Source organism: Petromyzon marinus, unplaced genomic scaffold (genome assembly GCF_048934315.1).
Source record: "Petromyzon marinus isolate PM22_M1 ecotype Great Lakes invasive population unplaced genomic scaffold, UKy_Petmar_22M1.pri1.0 PM_G_Scaffold_4, whole genome shotgun sequence".
Classification (NCBI taxonomy): Eukaryota; Metazoa; Chordata; class Hyperoartia; order Petromyzontiformes; family Petromyzontidae; genus Petromyzon; species Petromyzon marinus.
Window position 1 is genome coordinate 2,350,408 of NW_027422983.1, and position 22,697 is coordinate 2,373,104.

Genomic DNA, 22,697 nt, shown 5'->3' on the forward strand with positions numbered 1-22,697 from the left:
GCAGTGTGTGTGGGAAGGCATTTTCAGATTCATCTACTCTTAAAAAACACCAGAGAACACACACGGGAGAGAAACCCTTCAAGTGCAGTGTGTGTGGGAAGGCATTTTCAGATTCATTTGCTCTTAAAACACACCAGAGAACACACACGGGAGAGAAACCCTTCAAGTGCAGTGTGTGTGGGAAGGCATTTTCAGATTCATCTCATCTTCAAAGACACCAGAGAACACACACGGGAGAGAAACCCTTCAAGTGCAGTGTGTGTGGGAAGGCATTTTCAGATTAATTTGCTCTTAAACACACCAGAGAACACACACAGGAGAGAAACCCTTCAAGTGCAGTGTGTGTGGGAAGGCATTTTCAGATTCATCTCATCTTCAAAGACACCAGAGAACACACACGGGAGAGAAACCCTTCAGGTGCAGTGTGTGTCCGAAGACATTTTCAGGTTCATTTGCTCTTAAAACACACCAGAAAACACACGGGAGAGAAACCCTTCAAATGCAGTGTGTGTGGGAAGACATTTTCAGATTCATCTACTCTTAAAACACACCAGAGAACACACACGGGAGAGAAACCCTTCAGGTGCAGTGTGTGTGGGAAGACATTTTCATGGTCATCTGCTCTTAAAACACACCAGAGAACACACACGGGAGAGAAACCCTTCTTGTGCAGTGTGTGTGGGAAGACATTTTCTGATTCATCTGCTCTTAAAAAACACCAGAGAACACACACGGGAGAGAAACCCTTCAGGTGCAGTGTGTGTGGGAAGACATTTTCAGATTCATCTACTCTTAAAAAACACCAGAGAACACACACGGGAGAGAAACCCTTCAAGTGCAGTGTGTATGGGAAGGCATTTTCAGATTCATCTAATAAAACACCAGAGAACACACGGGAGAGAAACCCTTCAAGTGCAGTGTTTGTGGGAAGACATTTTCACGGTCATCTGCTCTTAAAAAACACCAGACAACACACACGGGAGAGAAACCCTTCAAGTGCAGTGTGTGTGGGAAGACATTTTCACAGTCATCCGCTCTTAAAACACACCAGAAAACACACACGGGAGAGACACCCTTCAAGTGCAGTGTGTGTGGGAAGGCATTTTCACAGTCATCTGGTCTTAAATCACACCAGAGAACATACACGGGAGAGAACCCCTTCAAGTGCAGTGTTTGTAGGAAGGCATTTTCACATTCATCTGCTCTTAAAAAACACCAGAGTACACACGGGAGAGAAACCCTTCAAGTGCAGTGTGTGCGGGAAGGCATTTGCACATTCATCAAATCTTCAAGTACACCAGAGAACACACAGGAGAGAAACCCTTGAGGTACACTCTGTGTGGGATGATGTTTGCACAGTCATCACACCAGAGAACACGGAAGCATCAGAAGATCTGCAAGGAGTGGAATCTGAAATCAGCTTGTGAAAGTCAAAGTGCCACAATAAGCCCATCGCTCATGAAACAAGAACCGGACAAAAATCCCAGCTTGGACACTCTTAAAGGTATCGAGGTGAAATATGAAGAGGTGATGGTGAAGAGGGAAGAAGTGAAGGTGAAATGTGAAGATGAAGATTAAATTCCAAAATGGGACCTTCACATCAATGGAGGCAACGTGAAGCAGGAGGAGAATTCTGACTGTGAGGCAGAGCGAGGCAACTCCCAGCAGTTTGTGGAAGTGGAGGTGTGGGTGGACTTCCTCCGAGACAATCCAAAGTCAAGTGGAGACCCGGTAGATGTGTAAGCCAGAGACGATGTCGCTACAATAGATGCACCTTTGTCACAGGCCTTTAATGACAAGAATGTGAAGTTGAACACTTTGTGGGCCTGTGGGTTGGGTAGATCTCTAACCAGGAGCAAGAGCCAATAAGCTCCCAAGCATTCACTATGTTATCATAATTGATTTTACACGGTGCTTGCTTAATCGCCTCAGCAACTCGGAGTTTTGTGTCGTACCTCTTCTGAAACACTCGAAGAGCATCCCCAAGTAGCAGCTGCCCCTGTGTGGCACAAGGTGGTGGCCCTGCACCGGCCTGCATGTGGACAAGAGCCTGTCAGTAGGGGGCGATGATTGATGTGTCATCTCAGTTGTGTAGTTTGTAGGTAATGTTTAAAATTTGCTACAATTTCACTCAGACGCCAGCATGCAATGGCCTACTCGTTTTGAATTACACAATAGTATGTTTTACATGCACTGTGAAGAAGACTGCAACTTTTTAAAAAAAACTTCTTGTTAATACGATGTAACGTGATGCAGTATATTTCACTGAAGTAATCCAATTTTGTTAATATGCCTCTCAATATTTTAGAATGTATACTTGTCTGATTTTGTGCATACTTGTAACATTTGATCTGTAAGGGTCAAACATTGAATAAGTGATGTTAGGACAAAGTGTGTGTGTGTGTTTGAAAGTAACCTGTACAGAGAACTCAGGTGAGACGCGTTGTTCTTGTGATACAGGTGAAATGGTGTTTTTGTGTTCCACGAAGCATCTGGAGCAACTCATTGTCTTTGAAATAGGTAGCACGCTCGGATCATTCATCAGTTACAAGGCATACCAATTAAAAGCTACACGTATAGGAGGAGGTACATTCTCTACAACACGAATTGTAGTTTTGTCTTACGTGTTGACGTAGATTTTGTCTAACTGGGACTAGAAATGCACCTTGCTGATTCACGTCTGGATGTTCGTAACCATCGGTTGAAGCAAACCCCACTGCTGTTGTTGAGACGCTGTGCACCATTTAAGGGTCCAACACATTGACGGCCTTCAGGCCAGGAAAGTCACAACATTTGCACACTAAGGACGCATTCACGCAAGTGCCCCATGCTCCGTTTTGAAGTTTTAAAATGAAACATCTTTGAATTGTGTTGTGTTTTGAATTAGATGATTTTATTTCCTCATTAAAAGCTTGTATCAATTTACATCTGGAAGACTTCATTGAAAAGGACATTTCGTGTGAATTTTCTCTCGTCGTTAAGTAGACGGCCTTGCCGGGGGTTCGGTTCGATGCGGACTTTCACCTGTTTGGGATTGCGGGATCGAGATAAGGCGACACGGAGCTGGCCGTGCGAGAAGACCGCCGTCTGCAGATCGATTCCAACGTAATCGAACGTCTGTCCCTGCGCCTCCGTCGTCCATGCAGGGGGTGCGTAGGTTTGCAGCGCCCCCTGCATGAAAACAACGGAAAGTGCAGCGCTCATCACAGATAGATAAAGTTGTGCGTTTATATTTAAAATGTTATTCTTGTATAAGGTGATGTTGAAATCGAAAAGTGTTTGGCCAGTTCATGATTTCAATCAGATTGATTCATTTATTATGCACCACATCCGAGCTTTTGTGGTCCTGTTGAGCTAAAGTTGTAAAAAGTCCGTGACTATAACTTCGCTCAATATTGTAAACGTGTTTCTATTATTTAGTTATTGTTTAATACAAACAACTTCAGATAATGGGTTTCAAGATGTACTTGAATGGCACGTTCGTTGTTCCGGTGTTTAATGGCTTGGACGTCATGGTAAATGGCTTCCATCGATGTGGAAGTCAACGGTGGATGATAATTTGACATTTCGGTGTTGATTTGGAGTAGATTGTTTAACTGTTACATACCAGGTGGTGAAATGCTTTGCCGAGTACCTGAACTGTTTGACCAAGTGAATTCATGAAGAGTTTCGATGCGAGTTTGAGCGTTAATATTCTTGCGGAACAACAAAGGTCGGATATTTTAAAGATTCCTGATCGTATGTTTCTTGCGACAATGTTCAAGGGGAACACGTGTGGAGGAGAGTTCCGGGTGAAGTCTCCCCTTACCTGGCAACCATGGTGGCTGTCCGCTGATCACTCTCGCTCCGTCACAGCTACGAGCTGTAGGGACGGGACGCTCCACCCTGGCGCTGTTTTAATTCACGGCATCAAGAGTGGAGAGCCTCATCCCTGCAGTTCCCTCCTGTTGTGCCGCAGCATTTACCGCGTAACGAGGCAACGTTTTCATGAGCAGTGCGTTCCACTACACACCCACACGAGCGAACCACGTGCAACAGTGTGCGTACATGCAGACACGAACAAACACGCGGGTGCACATACACACACGAGCGCTTACTTGCAGACACGGACGAGTGGAGATGCACGCACTAGTGTGGTCACCACCTGGCTAGCTACACTAGTCACGTGATAACTAGTATACTAAACTATACACTACACTATACACTACACTATACACTCCACTATACACTACACTACTATACACTACACCAGGGGTGTCCAAAGTTTTTTTAGTGAGGGCCAAATACAGAAAAATAAACAAAAGGCCGGGCCACACACTAGAGGTGACATTGACACATGAATACTGTGTGTATTTCTAACTCACCTATAATGTGAAGAACATTGCACTCAGTGGGAGCAGTGATGCTGTCCTTTGGATTGAAGGATGGCTGACATGTCAGGAGAAAGTTTGGTGGTTGAGACACGAAGGACTTCACAGAGATGGCTATCAGTCATTCTGGTTCTCAGTCTGCTTTTGTTCTGATTTAACATACATATGTATGTTGAGCCGAACAGGCTCATCATTTAGATTTAAAGCTTTCGTGACTGCAGTAATTCATATTCTTAGTTTTTTTGGTAAAGTCACGTTGTTTCTCTTCAACGTGACTTTACCGAAAAAAACTAAGCATATAGGCTCATCATTCTTTCTGTGTGGCGTCTCATCAGAGGAAACTTGGCATTATCCAAACTCTGATAGAAGTCAGGGAGGGAGAGAAGCTGATGTTGACTCTTCAGAGAATCATCACATTGCATTTCAATCAGTTCTAACTGCAGACTCTCTTCCACTTCTGCATCCACCAGGAAGGGGGTCGAGAACAGCTTGATTTGTTTTTCAATGACAGAAAAATCTTGGAAACGCTGGTTGAATTCTGTCACGAGAGATACAATCACAGACACATTTCTCCTTTTTATCAGAAAGGTCGTCCTTTGGAAAAGCAGACTTGATTTCAGACAGCGCAGGGAAGTGTGCAGCATTAAAGCTTCGTAGTTGTGTCTCAAACAGGCGGAGCTTTACGCAGAAGGCTTTCATGTGCGCATACAGGTGTGGCACCAGCTGTTCTTTGCCTTGTAGGTTCTTGTTCAGTGTATTCAAATGATGAGTAAGATCAACTAAAAATGCCAGGTCTGCCAGCCACAGAGGGTCACTCAGTTCATGAAGAGGTCGGCCCTTCTCTTTCAAAAACTGGTCGATTTCTGATCTCAGCGAATGAAACCGCTGCAGCACAGAGCCGTGGCTGAGCCAGCGCACATCATAGTGGTAGAGTACATCCCCGTATTCAGCATCCACATCAGATAGGAAAGCTTGAAATTCTCTGTGGTACAGTCCTCTAGCTCGAATTATGTTGACATTTTTTACAACGGTGTTCATCACATCGCCCAGCTGGACAGTCTTGGCACACAGTGCTTCTTGGTGGATTATACAGTGCATCCTAAAAGCCTCACCTAGGCTCTCTTTTACCTTGGCGCACACCATCGATGCCATTCCTTTGCGCTCGCCCGTCATGGCCGGAGCTCCATCCGTTGTTACTCCACAGAGCTTGTCCCATTTAAGCCCCATCTTTTCAACTGCCTCTGACACAGCTTCAAAAATATCTCTACCCGTCGTTGTGCCTTTTAGGCTCATCATATCAAGCAGTTCCTCCGTACAGCAAAAATTATCATCTACTCCCCGCAAAAAAATTAACAGCTGCGCGGTGTCTGTGGCATGTGCTCTCATCGCATGCTATCGAGTAAAAATCAAAAGCACAAGCTTTGTCTCTCAGCTGAAGTTTCAAGTTAGCTGACAAGTCCTCGATTCTCTGCATCACTGTATTTCTGCATAAGCTCACGCTGTTGAAATCCTGCACTTTTTCCGGGCACATTATTTCTGTGACTTTGATGAGGCACTGCTTTATGAAATCACCGGGGGGCGGGGGGGGGGGGGGAGGGGCTTGATCATATATTCGATTAATACAAATAGGGTGTACATTTAGATGCATGTCTGGATTAGAGATTAAATATAATTAAGTCTGGCGATTATGTTTAATGCAATGGGCAGTTGGAATAAACATGTTGGTGCTGGTGGATGAATGAGTGATGGACACACGCATGAGTGGGCAAACAAGCGAGTGAGTGGGCTTGAAGGCAACTGGCAGGGAAGTGATTGGATTGGTACAGTGAGTGGTCAAATATGTAATAATTGAGAGGATCAGTGATTCAAATTGTTGCTAAATCCGAGCGTTGTTCCAACCTCCCCAGACCATCCAACTTCAAACAGAATCTACTCCTTTGTAACAACATGGACGGACAAATCAAGTGGGCTGAGATCTTGGATGACTATGAGGGTAAGTTCCCTGATACCTGCATCACGTGGCTTATATGCAGAGGAGGGTCCTTGATCAATTAATTTTAGTAGACATGGCTTGGTGGTGATGGGAAGACGTAATGATCGAGTGTGGCAGAGACGATGGGTTTAGATCTGAGTTTCAGCCATCCTTGTTTAAACAGATGTCTCAAGCTTATGCATTTAATAGTCTCAGCATGCCCACAAAAAAAATGACTTGTAAAGTTTTACTGCTACGTGATGAATATTTCTCAATAGCAGGTCCTGTTGTGTGCTAAGAGGTAATTACAGGGATCTTAAAATTAGTTCTGTGAAACTCCATGTCCTTCGTTCTCTAATTCATTACTCGTCCTTTGAATGAATTTTCTGTTCTTCGTAGGCCGGGAGTCGTCTTGCCAGTCGACCTCATGGGGGGACATTATGGATGTGGACCCTTTCCCAGGTCAAGGTTACAAGCATCGCTCCCCAAAGGTGTGTATGGGTTGTGGGGTCAAACACAACATTCTCTCCAAAACTAGCACACTGTGTCATCACACCATCACACCAAAATATCACTAAACCATCTCTCCACATCACCTTTCTCATCACACCACACCACCATCATTTAAATACTCCATCATAGAGCCTCATCATGTCTCTATACCATCACAAGACACCATCTCTCTAGAACATTCCACTACTTCACTTCTTCATAAAACAACACCATCTCCCAACACCATCACCCAATCTCTTGACCATCCCACTCATGCAAGCACTTGAAGTGGTCATTTATTAACAATGAAGACAGAATGATATAAATCAGTCACATTAATTATTTATGTTAGTTGATTGGAAGTTGCCATTCCAGTTGCCCATTATGGGCACTGCAGTGAAATTTGTCATCATTATGGGCTTCCAGATCGTTAAAGTTGAACATGTGGAAACTATTGCCAGTGATGATTGTTGCCAACATATATCAAATCTTCACAGTCGATCACAGCCTTAAGTGCATGTATGGGGTTTGTGAGGATATTTGAGGATGTAACATGGATTTTGATTCTGTAGGGGTTTGGGATATTTAGACGTTATGGCTACACGTACAATGTGATCAAAGTATTGATGGATAAGGCCTTATGTTAACATCAGGTGATTGTGTATATTCATGTGTGTGCTAACCAAGTTGGAATGAGTGAACGTGGATGTCTGCATCTGTACACAGATGTGTGAGTATGTATTTGCATGTGCATGTCTGAATATTCCTGTGGTTATCTTTGCTTGAACAGAAGATAATTGGGGAGTTGAAAGACTTCCGCGGGGTGAAGCATCTCCAGGAGGAGAAGGACCTTGCAACGGAGAAACGCCTCATGGTAGAGGAGCGCCTATTTGAGGTGCAGTGGCTTGCCAGGGTGAAGTGCCGCAAAGAGGAGAAGTGCTTCCGAGGCTATCTCCTCAAGAGGCGCCTCGTTAAAGGGAAGTGCTTCACGGATGCGAAGCGTCTTTGCGAAATGAAGTGTCTTGAAGAGAACCGTCTGGAGGAGGATGAGGAGGAGGAGAAGAAGTGTCTCACCAACATGAAGAGCGTCAAGGAGGAGAAGCGCCTCTTGGAGGAGAAGCACCTTGAGGAGGAACAGTGCCACGTCAGGACTGCTACCACCACCGCCGCCTTTCCGCACACCGTGCACCTGAAGGGTTTCACTCCCTTGTGTGTTCTATGGTGGGTCTGAAGAACTGATGGCCAAGCAAATGTCTTCCCACACACGGTGCACTTGAAGGGTTTCTCTCCTGTGTGAGTTCTCTGGTGCTGTGTCAAATTTCCAGTCCGATCCGTGCTGTATGCACGCTGGTCGCATTGTTGACTTGTCGTACCGAGCTGCGCTGACTGCCTTTCCTCCATCAGACCAGCGCCAGCTGCAGACAGAAAAAAATAATATCCACACCATCTACACGACAGTATCGAGGCACAGAGGAATGCATATATAGTCACATGTGACTTACACGTCTATATTAATATATTTATGATGTAATAAAAACGTTTCCCAAATTCATCACAGGGCTGTGATGGCACACAATGAGAGGGCAAATGGTTATAAACATGCCTGGAAGTCCTCGTATCTTCAAAACGAATGTTCACCCAAAACTCCGAGTACATAATTTCGGCTGTCTGGCTACAAACGGAATATTTATGAGAGCTAAATTCAGCTGACATAGCAAAGGATTTTGAAAACAATACTATTTGTGTTAGGCAGAAATGCATAAATTAATGTTCAATCGCAACTTAGAGGTGTGAATCCAGGCTCAGATGTCCTTAAATGCTGGGATGAACAGTTCCGACTTCAGCTGCATGTGTGTGCTGTGTTAACTTCCTGTTTCCATTCTTAAAAAGAGTTCCAGAGGAAAACAAAAGTAAACTATTGTTATGATATAACCTCCGTGTTCAACAGATTTAATAGACGTTACTGCAAACACAAACTGTACACTGTCACTGGGTAAACAGGCGGTGGTGTCTAGAATCACGCCTGGCCACCTTCATCTGCTTGGCATGAATGCTTCCTCACTGCACCAAGTAATTGAGGATCAACGAACATAGCCGAGGCTAACTGGAGTTTGCGTGTCTCTCTCCGTGGTGAGATGTTAACTACCTCACCTGGTATACAGGAAGTCGTGGGTTCGATCCCGACGCTGACGCCTGCTGTATATTTGGAGTTTGCGCGTCACTCCGTTTAGCGTCTTTGACCGATAGACATTGACACACGTATTCTTGGTTCTTTCTGTAAAGTTACGTGGACAGAAAATAAGATTAACAGATAATACAATTACATTAAATAAAGACCACTTGTGTTGCGATCAAAACGACGTGGGTTTTTTGCTTTATTTACAATTATTAATTATTTTTACAATGTTATTTTCATTAAATTTTCTATCTACGTGACTTTACCGAATAAACCAAGAATATTAATTCCTGCAGTCACCAAAGTTTTAAGTCAAAACATTCACACACGTTGACAAAGCCTCACCTTGTGTTGTTGTGGGCAGGTCGCTTCTGATAACAAGAGCGGTATAGCAGCTCAAGCTGGCTTGGCCTGCTAACAAAAGAAAATAAAAACTGCGTGAATATTTACAATAAAACAAAGTTACAAAGTGGCGAGCCGGGTGAAGACAAATTAAACTTAAGCGAGATAATTAAAGTGAATGCAATCAGGCGAGGGCAGGAGGCAAGGCCCCGCTTGGCTAGGCCCCGCGCTGTAAAGTTCCAACCTGGACATCGATTCCAATGCTCGCTGCTACTCAACTGACATCCCTACGAGAGAGAGAGGCTCTACCTTGGTAAACAACAACAACCACCACCACCACAACGATGAGAATTTCTCACCTCGGATTTCAGTGCAAGCGCGCACACGACAGCTTCCTGTTGCCTCGCGACAGCAGGAAGTAGTAGTAAGACGTCACTTCCCTCCCACGAGCAGCTCTCTACCTGAATAAATTATGTTAATGAAGCCGGCCCATATGTTGAGGGATGGGGGCGTGGGCGCTGAACCCGTCGCAATAAACTCGCGACGGCTTTAACGGGCACATTATGTTAATGAGCTACCAGTCACCGGGCGTAGCTTTGCCAAAAAAGGATTGCCACTGGAGATGACGATCTCCAATGATCTCCAAACGGAGATGACGTCACACTCAAGAGCGCGGTGGACAGGGGAGGGATGAATACCTTAGTGACATGACGTCACTAGCGAGGTACACCTCACCCTGGCGTTCCACGCCGATGAGGTAATTAAGAGTGGTGACGTCACAGAGTTGGAGTTTAAGTTGATTTAGATTCATTTTCCATTGCTCCCTCCCTTGGGTGTGTGAGCTCAGCAACAACAACGTGGACATTATTGTGTATACACTGTGTGTGTGTGTACACTGTGTGTGTACACTGTGTGTCACTGTGTGTCGCTGTGTGTATACACTGTGTGTGTGTGTACAGTGTGTGTGTCTACCTGTGTGTGTGCATCTACCTGTGTGTGTGTACACTGTGTGTGTACACTGTGTGTGTGTACACTGTGTATACATTGTGTGTGTACACTGTGTGTGTACAGTGTGTACACTGTGTGTACACTGTTTGTGTACACTGTGTGTGTGTACACTGTGTATACCCTGTGTGTACACTAATTGTGTATACACTGTGTATACACTATGTGTGTACACTCTGTGTGTGTACACTGTGTGTATAGACTGTGTGTGTACACTGTATGTACAGTGTGTGTACACTGTGTGTACACTGTGTGTATACACTGTGTGTGTAGACTGTGTGTGTGTACACTGTGGGTGTGTACACTGTGTGTGTACACTGTTTGTGTCCGCATCGAACCGAACCCCCGGCAAGACCGTCTACTTAATGACGAGAGAAATTCACACGAAATGTCCTTTTCAATGAAGTCTTCCAGATGTAAATTGATACAAGCTTTTAATGAAGAAATAAAATCATCTAATTCAAAACACAACACAATTCAAAGATGTTTCATTTTAAAACTTCAAAAACGGAGCATGGGGCACTTGCGTGAATGCGTCCTTCGTGTGCAAATGTTGTGACTTTCCTGGCCTGAAGGCCGTCAATGTGTTGGACCCTTATTGGTGCCCAGCGTCTCAACAACAGCAGTGGGGTTTGCTTCAACCGATAGGTACGAACATCCAGACGTGAATCAGCAAGGAGCATTTCTAGTCCCAGTTAGACAAAATCTACGTGAACACGTAAGACAAAAGTACAATTCGTGTTGTAGAGAATGTACCTCCTCCTATACGTGTAACTTTCAAGCGGTATGCCCTGTAACTGATGAATGATCCGAGCGTGCTCCCTATTTCAAAGACAATGAGTTGCTCCAGAGGCAGACGCTTCGTGAAACACGAAAGTACCCTTTGACCTGTATCACAAGAACAACGGGTCTCACCCGAGTTCTCTGTACAGGTTACTTCCAAACACACACACACTTTGTCCTAACATCACTTATTCAATGTTTGACCCTCAGACAAAATGTTACATGCACAATCAGACAAGTATTCATTCTAAACCATTGACGGGCATATTAGCAACATTGAATTACTGCAGCGAAATTGACTGCATCACGTTACATCGTATTAACAAGAAGTTATTTTACAAATATGCACCGTCTGCTTAACCGTGTATGTACAACGTACTATTGTTGCGTCATTCAAAACGAGTAGGCCGTTGCATGCTGGCGTCTGGGTCAAAATGAAGCAAATTTAAAACATTACCTACTAATAATAGATCACGGCGTTTCGATGGCAACACAAGCAATCGTCATCAGGTGGGACAAGCACAGCAGCAAGAAGAAGAAACTGCTGGAGTAGGCACCTACTACTTCAGCAGTTTCTCTTGCTGTGGATATCCCACCTGATAACGATTGCTTGTGTTGTGATCTAAACGCCGCGGTCTGTTATGTTTCTACCCACGTGGTGACTTTACTGAAATAACTCAAGTGTGGATTCCTGCTGTCACGAAAGCTTCGAATCAAGATTGCCTACAAACTACACAACTGAGATGACGCATCAATCATCGCCTCCTACTGACAGGCTCTTGTCCACATGCAGACTGGTGCAGGGCCACCACCCTGTGCCACACAGGGGCATTTGCTACTTGGCGATGCTCTACGAGTGTTTCAGACGAGGTACGACACAAAACTCCGAGTTGCTGAGGCGATTAAGCAAGCACTGTGTAAATGCAATTATTATAACATAGTGAATGCTTGGGAGCTTATTGTCTCTCGCTCCTGGTTAAAGATCTACCCAACCCACAGGTCCACAAAGACTGGCCGCCCTTACTCTGCAGGTTGAACCTTGCAACTGAGTGTCCAACTTCACATTCTTGTCATTGAAGGCCTTTGACAAAGGTGCATCTATTGGAGCGACATCATCTCAAGCTTACACATCTACCGGGTCTCCACTTGACTTTGTATTGTCTCGGAGGAAGTCCACCCACACCTCCACTTCCACAAACTGCTGGGAGTTGCCTCGCTCTGCCTCACAGTCAGAATTCTCCTCCTGCTTCACGTTGCCTCCATCGATGTGAAGGTCCCATTTTGGAGTTGAATCTTCATCTTCACATTTTACCTTCACTTCTTCGCTCTTCACCATCACTTCTTCCCTCTTCACCATCACTTCTTCACATTTCATCATCACCTCTTCACATTTCACCTCGATACCTTTAAAAGTGTCCAAGCTGGGATTTTCCTCCGGTTCTTGTTTCATGAGGGATGGGCTCATTGCGGCACTTTGACTTTCACAAGCTGATTTCAGACTGCACTCCTTGTGGATCTTCTGATGCTTCTGTGTTCTCTGGTGTACTTGAAGATGTTGTTGCTGTGCAAACGCCATCCCGCACGGAGTGCACCTGAAGGGTTTCTCTCCCGTGTGTGTTCTCTGGTGAATTACAAGAGGAGATGACTGTGCAAACGCCTTCCCACACACAGTGCACTTGAAGGGTTTCTCTCCTGTGTGTGTTCTCTGGTGTTCTTGAAGATGTGATGAAAGTGTAAACGCCTTCGCACACAGAGTGCACTTGAAGGGTTTCTCTCCCGTGTGACTTTTCTGGTGTCTTCTAACAACAGATGGCCGTGCAAATGCCTTGTTACACACACTGCACTTGAAGGGTTTCTCTCCCGTGTGTGTTCTCTGGTGTTCTTGAAGATGTGATGAAAGTGTAAACGCCTTCGCACACAGAGTGCACTTGAAGGGTTTCTCTCCCGTGTGACTTCTCTGGTGTCTTCTAACAACAGATGGCCGTGCAAATGCCTTGTTACACACACTGCACTTGAAGGGTTTCTCTCCAGTGTGAGTTCTCTGGTGTATTTTAAGAGCAGATGGGTATGAAAATGCCTTGTCACACACACTGCACTTGAAGGGTTTCTCTCCTGTGTGAGTTCTCTCGTGCCGTGTGAAATCTCCAGTACGATCCGTGCTGTATGCACACCGGTCGCATTGGAGCCTTGTCCTACCGAGCTGCACTAAGTGCATTTGCTCCATCAGACCAATTCTGCGGAGGAAGCGTCAGAGGAAGCGTCAGCTGCAGACAGAAAAAAATAATATCCACACCATCTACACGTCAGTATCGATGCACAGAGGAATGCATATATAGTCACATGTGACTTACACGTCTATACTTATTCAGATATTCATGATGTAGTGAAAAAGTGTCCCAAATTCATCACACGGGCTGTGATGGCACACAATGAGAGGGCAAATGGTTATAAACATGCCTGGAAGCCCTCGTATTTGCAAAATGAATGTTAATTCAAAACTCCAAGCACACAATGTCGGCTGTCTGGTCACAAAAGGAATATTTAAGAGAGCTAAATTCAGCTGACATAGCAAAGGGTGTTGAAAACAATACTATTTGTGTTATGCAGAAATGCATGAATTAATGTTCAATCGCAACTCAGATGTCCTTGAATGCTGGGATGAACAGTTCCGACTTCAGCTGCATGTGTGTGCTGTGTTCACATCCTGTTTCCATTCTTAGTAAGAGTTCCAGAGGAAAACAAAAATAAACTATTGTTTTGATATAACCTCCGTGTTCAATAGAGTTGATAGACTTCACTGCAAATAGAAACTTGACACTGTCACACACTGGCGATGGCGTGTCTAGAATCATGCCTGGCCACCTTCATCTGCTCAGCATTAATGCTTCCTCACTACACCAAGTAATTAATCGAGGATCAATTAACATAGCCGAGGTTAGCTGGTGAGATGTTAACTACCTCACCGGATATACAGGAAGTCGTGGGTTCGATCCCGACCCTGACGCCTGCTGTATGTTTTGAGTTTTTGAGCGTTTCTCCGTTTAGCGTCTTTGACCGATAGACATTGACACACGTATTCTTGTTTCTTTCGGTAAAGTTACGTAGATAGAAAATAACATTAACAGATAATACAATTACATTAAATAAAGACCACTTGTGTTGCAATCAAAACGTGTTTTTTTTTTGCTTTATTTACAATTTTTTATGTTTGTTATGTTACTGTTATCTTATTTTCTATCTACATGACTTTACCGAAAGAACCAAGAATATTAATTCCTGCAGTCACCACAGTTTTAAGTCAAAACATTCACACACGTTGACAAAGCCTCACCTTGTGTTGTTGTGGGCAGGTTGCTTCTGATAACAAGAACGGTATAGCAGCTCAAGCGCGCTTGGCCTGCTAACAAAAGAAAATAAAAACTGCGTGAATATTTACAATAAAACAAAGTTACAAAGTGGCGAGCCGGGTGAATACAAATTAAACTTAAGCGAGATAATTAAAGCGAACGCAATCAGGCGAGGGCAGGAGGCAAGGCCCCGCGTGGCTAGGCCTCACGTTGTAAAGTTCCAACCTGGACATCGATTCCCATGCTCGCTGCTACTCAACTGACATCCCTACGAGGGAGAGCGAGGCTCTACCTTGGTAAACAACAACAACCACCACCACCATCACAACCACCACCACAACAACCACAATCGCAATGAGAATTTTTTCACCTCGGATTTCAGTGCAGGAAGCGATAGCTTCCTGTTACCTCGTGACGTCACGCGGCAGCAGGTGACGTGACGTCACTTCCTTGGCACGAGACATACTCCTCCCACAATGAGCTGCTCCGTAAATAAATAAATTAGAGGATGGATAAATTATGCTAATGTGATACCGTCCCATATGTCGTGGGTGCTGAACCCGTCGCAATAAACTCGCGACGGCTTTAACGGAGACATTATGTTAATGAGCCGCCACTGGGCGTAGCTTTGCCCAAATAAGGATTGGCAATGGACTGATATCGGCAGTGACCCAAGCGGAGGCCCCGTCATGTTCAAGAGTGCGATGGACGGGGGAGGGATGAATACCTTGGTTACATGACGTCACTAGCGAGGGACACCTTCCCTCGGCGTTTCTTGCCGATGAAGTAATGCTGAGTAGTGACGTAACAGAGCGTGATTGGAGTTTAAGTTAATTTAGATTCATTTTCCATTGCTCCCTCCCTTGAACTCAGCAACAACAACAACGTGGACATTGCATCCCACTGGGATTTTTAGCACACAGCGTTGGTGTACAGTGCTTTTTTCAGGAACATTTTGATGTTTTTTTCATGGATTTTCTGTTTGCAGAGTCACACAAAGTAGTCACTTTAAGATGTGTTTCTTGTTCGTGTTTGTGTTTGTTGTGGTTGCACTTGATTCAAGAGCCGAATGGCTCACAGGGGTATACCAAAATAAACTGAAACTATTGTGTACACACACTGTGTGTACACAATGTGTACACACAGTGTGTGTACACAATGTGTGTGTGTACACACTGTGTGTGTACACTGTGTGTGTGTGTACACTGTGTGTGTACACGTACACACTTTGTGTGTACACTGTGTGTGTACACTATGTGTGTACACTGTGTGTGCACAGTGTGTGTACACACTGTGTGTGTGTGTACACTGTGTGTGTGTACACTGTGTATGTACACTGTGTGTATGTACACTGTGTGTGTATACACTGTGTGTGTGTACACTGTGTGTGTATACACTGTGTCTGTGTGTACACTGTGTGTGTGTGTACACACTGTATGTACACTATGTGTTTACATTGTGTGTGTTTACACTGTGTGTACACTGTGTGTGTGTACAATGTGTGTGTACACACTCTGTGTGTACGTACACACTGTGTGTATACGTACACACTGTGTGTGTGTTTACACTTTCTCTGTGTGTGTACACACACACAGAGACAGTGTACAGTGTGTGTGTGTACACTGTGTGTGTACACTGTGTGTGTGTGTACAGTGTGTGTGTGTGTGTACACTGTGTGTGTGTACACAGGCAGACACAGGCCACCACCTGGCAGTCCCGGGGAGTCCCCCCCCCACCACCCTTCACCACCACCCCCATCACCCTGGTAGTGGTGGTTGTTGTTGTGATGTTCTGACACCAGTCAGATCAACACCTTCACAGCCACTGCTGCTGCTGCTGTTTGTTTATAGGCAGAAGGTGTTCACGCCACGTCCCTTTCTCTGTGTGTGTACACTCTGTGTGTGTACACTGAGTGTGTGTAGGTGTTCACACCACGTCCCTTTCTCTGTGTGTGTACACTCTGTGTGTGTGTACACTGAGTGTGTGTAGGTGTTCGCGCCACGTCCCTTTCTCTGTGTGTGTACACTCTTTGTGTGTGTACACTGAGTGTGTGTAGGTGTTCACGCCACGTCCCTTTTTCTGTCACCATTTTAATTCTGGGCCAAAGAGGTCCCACAAACGTAAACATTTTCTGTTTAAAATGTAACACGAACATAATAAACAATGAATTATATTCTTGGTTCTTTCGGTAAAGTCACGTTAAAGGGAAACAATAAAATAAATAAATATATATATAAAACAATAAAATTCTCACGACGTTTCGACTGTAACACAAGCAGTCATCATCAGGTGTGAAAACCAACGGCAAGAAACATTTAAAAAAGGAGTCGCGGTTTGTATTTATTTATTTAATGACGTTAGCGCCACGGACAATGATTTGGCAGTTTATTTAGAAGGACGAGTCCATCTATGTTTTGAAAAGAGGGGGGAGACTAAAAATTAATGTATGCTGTCTGAAAGCCACCGTAAGCGTGAACAATCAATTAAGACCCGAAATGGTTTATCAAATCCTTCCAATGATTGCTAAGCCAGAATTCCTTCCTCTCGGTTGAAATTGTCTCTGTGCTTGTATATGTGGATAGCCTCATGAACGAATCTCTCATGGTAGGCAGATGGCTTGCAAAGAACCTCTGTCTTGGAGAAGTCAATGTCATGTGAGCCTACTGAATTATAACAGTGATCTGCCACGGCCGAGGTGTTGGTCCTACCGTGTTTAAGGTCTGCTTTGTGTTCACGAATGCGGTCCGAGACATGGCGTTTTGTTTCTCCAATGTAACTACTACCACAGAGGCAACTTAGATTGTAGACACCAGGGTACTGTATGTCTGGAATCACATCTTTTACAGACGGAACCAGATCACGGATTTTATGTAATGTGTTGAAACGGACCTGGATCTTGTGTTTATTCAAGATTTTGGAAATCTTTTTTGTGATCCCCGCAATGTAGGGTAAAGTGATGGTTTTGAAAGGCTCCTCAAAAGGGTCCTTCTTCATGGTTTGAGTGATAGCTTTTCGGATTGTATAGTCGGAGTAACCATTAGCCTTAAGAGCTTGGTGTACGTGCTTGAGTTCACTGCCTATGTGTTCCTGGTCGGATATGCATTGGGCTCTGTGATACAGAGTCTTGATGAGAGAATTCTTCTGTGATGGATGGTGGTGGGAATCCGGTTTCAGATAAGCATCCGTATGGGTAGCTTTCCTGTAGACAGAGTGGCTCATTGAACCATCAATTTTTTTTACCAATTCCACTTTACAATTAAATTGTAGACACGGCACAATATATATTTCTTAATCTTTATTTTTACCAACATTTAAAAAAAAAATTCTCCGTTAAGGCAAAAATTCTGAAATATTGGATTTTTTACAAAGCCTTGTGAATTCACCTTGTATCTGAACAAGTTCAATTTGTGCAAATATATGTTTTCAAACATATAAATAAAAAAGACATTGCTTACAAATATTAGCTCTATGTTTTCAAGTCAATACATTTTGGGTAGTGAATAAATTATAGTCTAAATAAGCTACACATGACGAATTGTAGGCAATTATAGTTATAATCAAAGACATTTTTAAACAATCACGTGGTCCCTGTAGTCGCCGTTAGAGACACAAAATCTTCTTGAAAACAGTTTATCAACATATATGAATACATTGATTCGAATAAGCAGAGTTAATTTCCTATTTATGGCATGCCAGTTATATGTCAGTTTTCGATATCAACATCACCTTATAAAAGAATAACATTTAAAACATAAGCGCACAACTTTATCCGTGATGAACGCTGCACTTTGTCGTTTTCACGCATGGGGTGCTGTAAACCTACACGCACCCCCTGCATGCGAACGACGGACGGGCACACCTGGCTACCCCAGTAACATTCACCACAATATGCGCAGTCTGCTAAACGGCAGATGTAAAACATAACGTTGCGTCATTCACAACGCATGTTGGTGTCACGGTCAAAATTGGGGTAATTCCAAACATTATCCAGCACCCCCTGTACCAACGACGGAGGCGCAGGGACAGACGTTCGATTACGTTGGAATCGATCTGCAGACGGCCAGCAGCTCCGTGTCGCCTTATCTCGATCCCGCGATCCCCTACCAGGTGAAAGTCCGCATCGAACCGAACCCCCGGCAAGGCCGTCTACTTAACGACGAGAGAAAATTCACACGAAATGTCCTTCTCAACGAAGTCTTCCGGATGTAAATTGATACAAGCTTTTAATGAAGAAATAACAATCATCTAATTCAAAACATAACACGATTCAAAGATGTTTCATTTTAAAACTTCAAAACGGAGCACGGGGCGCTGGCGTGAATGCGTCCTTTGTGTGCAAATGTTGTGACTTTCCTGGCCGAAGGCCCTAAAATGCTTGGACCCTCATTGGTGCACAGCGACTCAACTGCAACAGTGGGGCTTGTTTCAACCGATAGGTAACGAACATCCAGATGTGAATCAGCAAGGAGCATTTCTAGTCCCAGTTAGACAAAATCTACGTCAACACGTAAGACAAAACTACAATTCGTGTTGTAGAGAATGTACCTCCTCCTATACGTGTAACTTTCAAATGGTATGCCTTGTAACTGATGAATGATCCGAGCGTGCTCCCTATTTCAAAGACGATGAGTTGCTTCAGAGGCCGACGCTTCCTGAAACACAAAAGTACCCTTTGACCTGTATCACAAGAACAACGGGTATCACCTGACTTCTCTGTACAAGTTACTTCCAAAACACACACACACTTTGTCCTAACATCACTTATTCAATGTGTGACCCTCAGACAAAATGTTACATGCACACACACAATCAGACAAGCATTCATTTGAAATTATTGACGGGCATTTTAACAAAATTTAATTACTGCAGTGAAATATACTGCATCAGGTTACATCGTATTAACAATAAGCTATTTTAAAAAAATATGCACTGTCTACTTAACAGTGTATGTACAACGTACTATTGCCATTTGCACGCTGGCGTCTCGGTCAAAATTGATAACATTCTAAACATTACCTACAAAGTCACGTAGAAGGGAAATAATAAGATAATAAAAATAATCAAATAAAATTCTCACGACGTTCGCAAGCAGCCAAAACGTCGTGAGAATTTTATTTTATGTTTTATTTTTATTATCTTATTATTTCCCTTCTACGTGGTGACTTTACCGAAAGAACCAAGAAGATGAATCCCTGCAGTCACGAAAGCTTTAAATCGAAAAATTACCAACAAACTACACAACTAAGATGCCACATCAACCAACGCCCCCTACTGACAGGCTCTTGTTCACATGCAGGCTGGTGCCGGGCCACCACCTTGTGCCACACAGGGGCAGCTGCTACTTGGGGATGCTCTTCGAGTGTTTCAGACGGGATACAAAACTCCGAGTTGCTGAGACAATCTAGATTTGAAGTTTGTGACTGCAGGGATCCAAACTCCTTGGTTCTTTCGGTAAAGTCACGTAGAGGCGATTAAGCAGGCACCATATAAATGCAATTGGTAAAATATTGAAAGCTTGGGAGCTTAGTGGCTCTCGCTCCTGGTTAGAGATCAACCCAACCCACAGGTCCACAAAGACTGGCCGCTATTTACTCTGCAGGTTGAACCTAGGAACTGAGTGTTCAACTTCATATTCTTGTCATTAAAGGCCTGTGACAAAGGTGCATCTATTGTAGCGACATCGTCTCTGGCTTACACATCTACCGGGTCTCCACTTGACTTTGTATTGTCTCGGAGGAAGTCCACCCACACCTCCACTTCCACAAACTGCTGGGAGTTGCCTCACTCTGCCTCACAGTCAGAATTCTCCTCCTGCTTCACGTTGCCTTCATCAATGTGAAGGTCCCATTTTGGAGTTGAATCTTCATCTTCACATTTCACCATCACTTCGTCGCTCTTCACCATCACCTGTTCATATTTCACCTCGGTTCCTTTTCAGTGTCAAAGCTGGGATTTTCCTCCGGTTCTTGTATCACGAGGGATGGGCTCATTGTGGAACTTTGACTTTCACAAGCTGATTTCAGACTCCACTCCTTGCAGATCTTCTGATGATTCTGTGTTCTCTGGTGTACTTGAAGATTTGATGAAACTGCAAATACCTTCCCACACACACTGCAATTGAAGGGTTTCTCTCCCGTGTGTTCTCTGGTGTCTTTGAAGATGTGACACATGTACAAACGCCATCCCGCACAGAATGCACCTGAAGGGTTTCTCTCCTGTGTGTGTTCTCTGGTGTACTTTAAGATTTGATGACTGTGCAAACGCCATCCCGCACACACTGCACTTGAAGGGTTTCTCTCCTGTGTGTGTTCTCTGGTGTGTTTTAAGATTTGATGACTGTGCAAACGCCATCCCACACACACTGCACTTGAAGGGTTTCTCTCCCGTGTGTGTTCTCTGGTGTGTTTTAAGAACAGATGACTGTGAAAATGCCTCCCCACACACACTGCACTTGAAGGGTTTCTCTCCCGTGTGTGTTCGCTGGTGTGTTTTAAGAGCAGATGACCGTGAAAATGCCTTCCCACACACAGTGCACTTGAAGGGTTTCTCTCATGTGTGTTCTCTGGTGGGTCTCAAGAACTGATGGCCATGCAAATGCCTTGTCACACACAGTACACTTGAAGGATTTCTCTCCTGTGCGAGTTCTCTGGTGCTGTGTCAAATTTCCAGTCCGATCCGTGCCATATGCACGCTGGTCGCATTGTTGACTTGTCGTACCAAGCTGCGCTGACTGCCTTTGCTCCATCAGACCAGCGTCAGCTGCAGACAGAAAAAAATAATATCGACACGTCAGTATCGATGCACAGAGGAATGCATATATACACAGTAACACGTGACTAACATGTCTATACTCATTCATATATTCATGATGTAGTGAAAAAGTGTCCCAAATTCATCACACGGGCTGTGATGGCACACAATGAGAGGGCAAATGGTTATAAACATGCCTGGAAGCCCTTGTATCTTCAAAATGAATATTAACCCAAAACTCTAAGCACACAATTTCGGCTGTCTGGTTAGAAAAGGAATATTTATGAGAGCTAAATTCAGCTGACATAGCAAAGGGTGTTGAAAACAATACTATTTGTATTCTTAGTTTTTTCGGTAAAGTCACGTTGAAGAGAAACAACAAAATAATAAAATATATATAAAACAAAAAAATTCTCACGACGTTTCGACCATAACTCAAACGGTCATCTTCAGGTGTGTTGGTTTGCAACACACCTGGTTTGCAACACACCAACACACCTGAAGATGACCGTTTGAGTTATGGTCGAAACATCGTGATAATTTTTTATTGTTTTATATATATTTTGTTGTTTCTCTTCAACGTGACTTTACCGAAAAAACTAAGATTATGAATTACTGCAGTCACGAAAGCTTTAAATCAAAATACTATTTGTGTTTTGCAGAAATGCATGAATTAATGTTCAATCGCAACTCAGATGTCCTTGAATGCTGGGATGAACAGTTCCAACTTCAGCTGCATTTGTGTGCTGTGTTCACATCCTTTTTTCCATTCTTAGTAAGAGTTCCAGAGGAAAAAAAAAAACTATTGTTTTGATATAACCTCCATGTTCAATAGAGTTGATAGACTTCACTGCAAATACAAACTTGACACTGTCACACACTGGCGGTGGCGTGTCTAGAATCATGCCTGGCCACCTTCATCTGCTCAGCATTAATGCTTCCTCACTACACCAAGTAATTAATCGAGGATCAATGAACATAGCCGAGACTAACTGGTGAGATGTTAACTACCTCACCGGATATACAGGAAGTCGTGGGTTCGATCCCGACCCTGACGCCTGCTGTATATTTGGAGTTTGAGCGTCTCTCCGCTGAGTGTCTTTGACCGATAGACATTGACACACGTATTCTTGGTTCTTTCTGTAAAGTTACGTAGACAGAAAATAACAATAACAGATAATACAATTACATTGAATAAAGAACACTTGTGTTGCATTCAAAACGTGGGTTTTTTTGCTTTATTTACTATTTTTTATGTTTATCATGTTATTTTCATTTAATTTTCTATCTACGTGACTTTACCGAAAGAACCAAGAATATTAATTCCTGCAGTCACCAAAGTTTAAAGTCAAAACATTCACACACGTTGACAAAGCCTCACCTTGTGTTGTTGTGGGCAGGTCGCTTCTGATAACAAGAGCGGTATAGCAGCTCAAGCGGGCTTGGCCTGCTAACAAAAT

General features: G+C 43.8%; 2 protein-coding genes, 1 long non-coding RNA gene and 1 pseudogene across 3 annotated transcripts; 1 reads left to right on the forward strand and 3 right to left on the reverse strand.

Annotated features, from left to right (window-relative positions):
• Positions 1-302: 302 nt before the first annotated feature.
• LOC142916558 (uncharacterized) lies at positions 303-2,895 on the forward strand (the record flags this gene model as incomplete). Its single annotated transcript, XM_076061679.1, has 1 exon — positions 303-2,895. A coding segment is annotated over one exon (1,125 nt), but the record flags the coding sequence as incomplete, so codon positions are not given.
• A 4,219-nt stretch (positions 2,896-7,114) lies between these two features.
• Positions 7,115-9,105, reverse strand: LOC142916531 (uncharacterized). Its single transcript, XR_012936534.1, has 2 exons — positions 8,986-9,105; positions 7,115-8,249 (listed from the first exon to the last, which is right to left on the reverse strand). It is a non-coding gene; the product is annotated as an uncharacterized LOC142916531 (long non-coding RNA).
• Positions 9,106-10,774: 1,669 nt separating this feature from the next.
• Positions 10,775-14,936, reverse strand: LOC142916532 (uncharacterized). Its single transcript, XM_076061659.1, has 3 exons — positions 14,858-14,936; positions 14,472-14,540; positions 10,775-13,374 (listed from the first exon to the last, which is right to left on the reverse strand). The coding sequence occupies exon 3, from the start codon at positions 13,362-13,364 to the stop codon at positions 12,264-12,266; it is 1,101 nt and encodes a 366-aa protein (XP_075917774.1). The 5' UTR covers positions 13,365-13,374; positions 14,472-14,540; positions 14,858-14,936; the 3' UTR covers positions 10,775-12,263.
• Positions 14,937-17,767: 2,831 nt separating this feature from the next.
• On the reverse strand, positions 17,768-22,371 carry LOC142916597 (uncharacterized; annotated as a pseudogene).
• Positions 22,372-22,697: the final 326 nt, after the last annotated feature.

Excerpts from the sequence above, each read along its gene's own strand:
- LOC142916532 (XM_076061659.1), bottom strand. The coding sequence starts at position 13,364 with ATGGAGCAAATGCACTTAGTGCAGCTCGGTAGGACAAGGCTCCAATGC.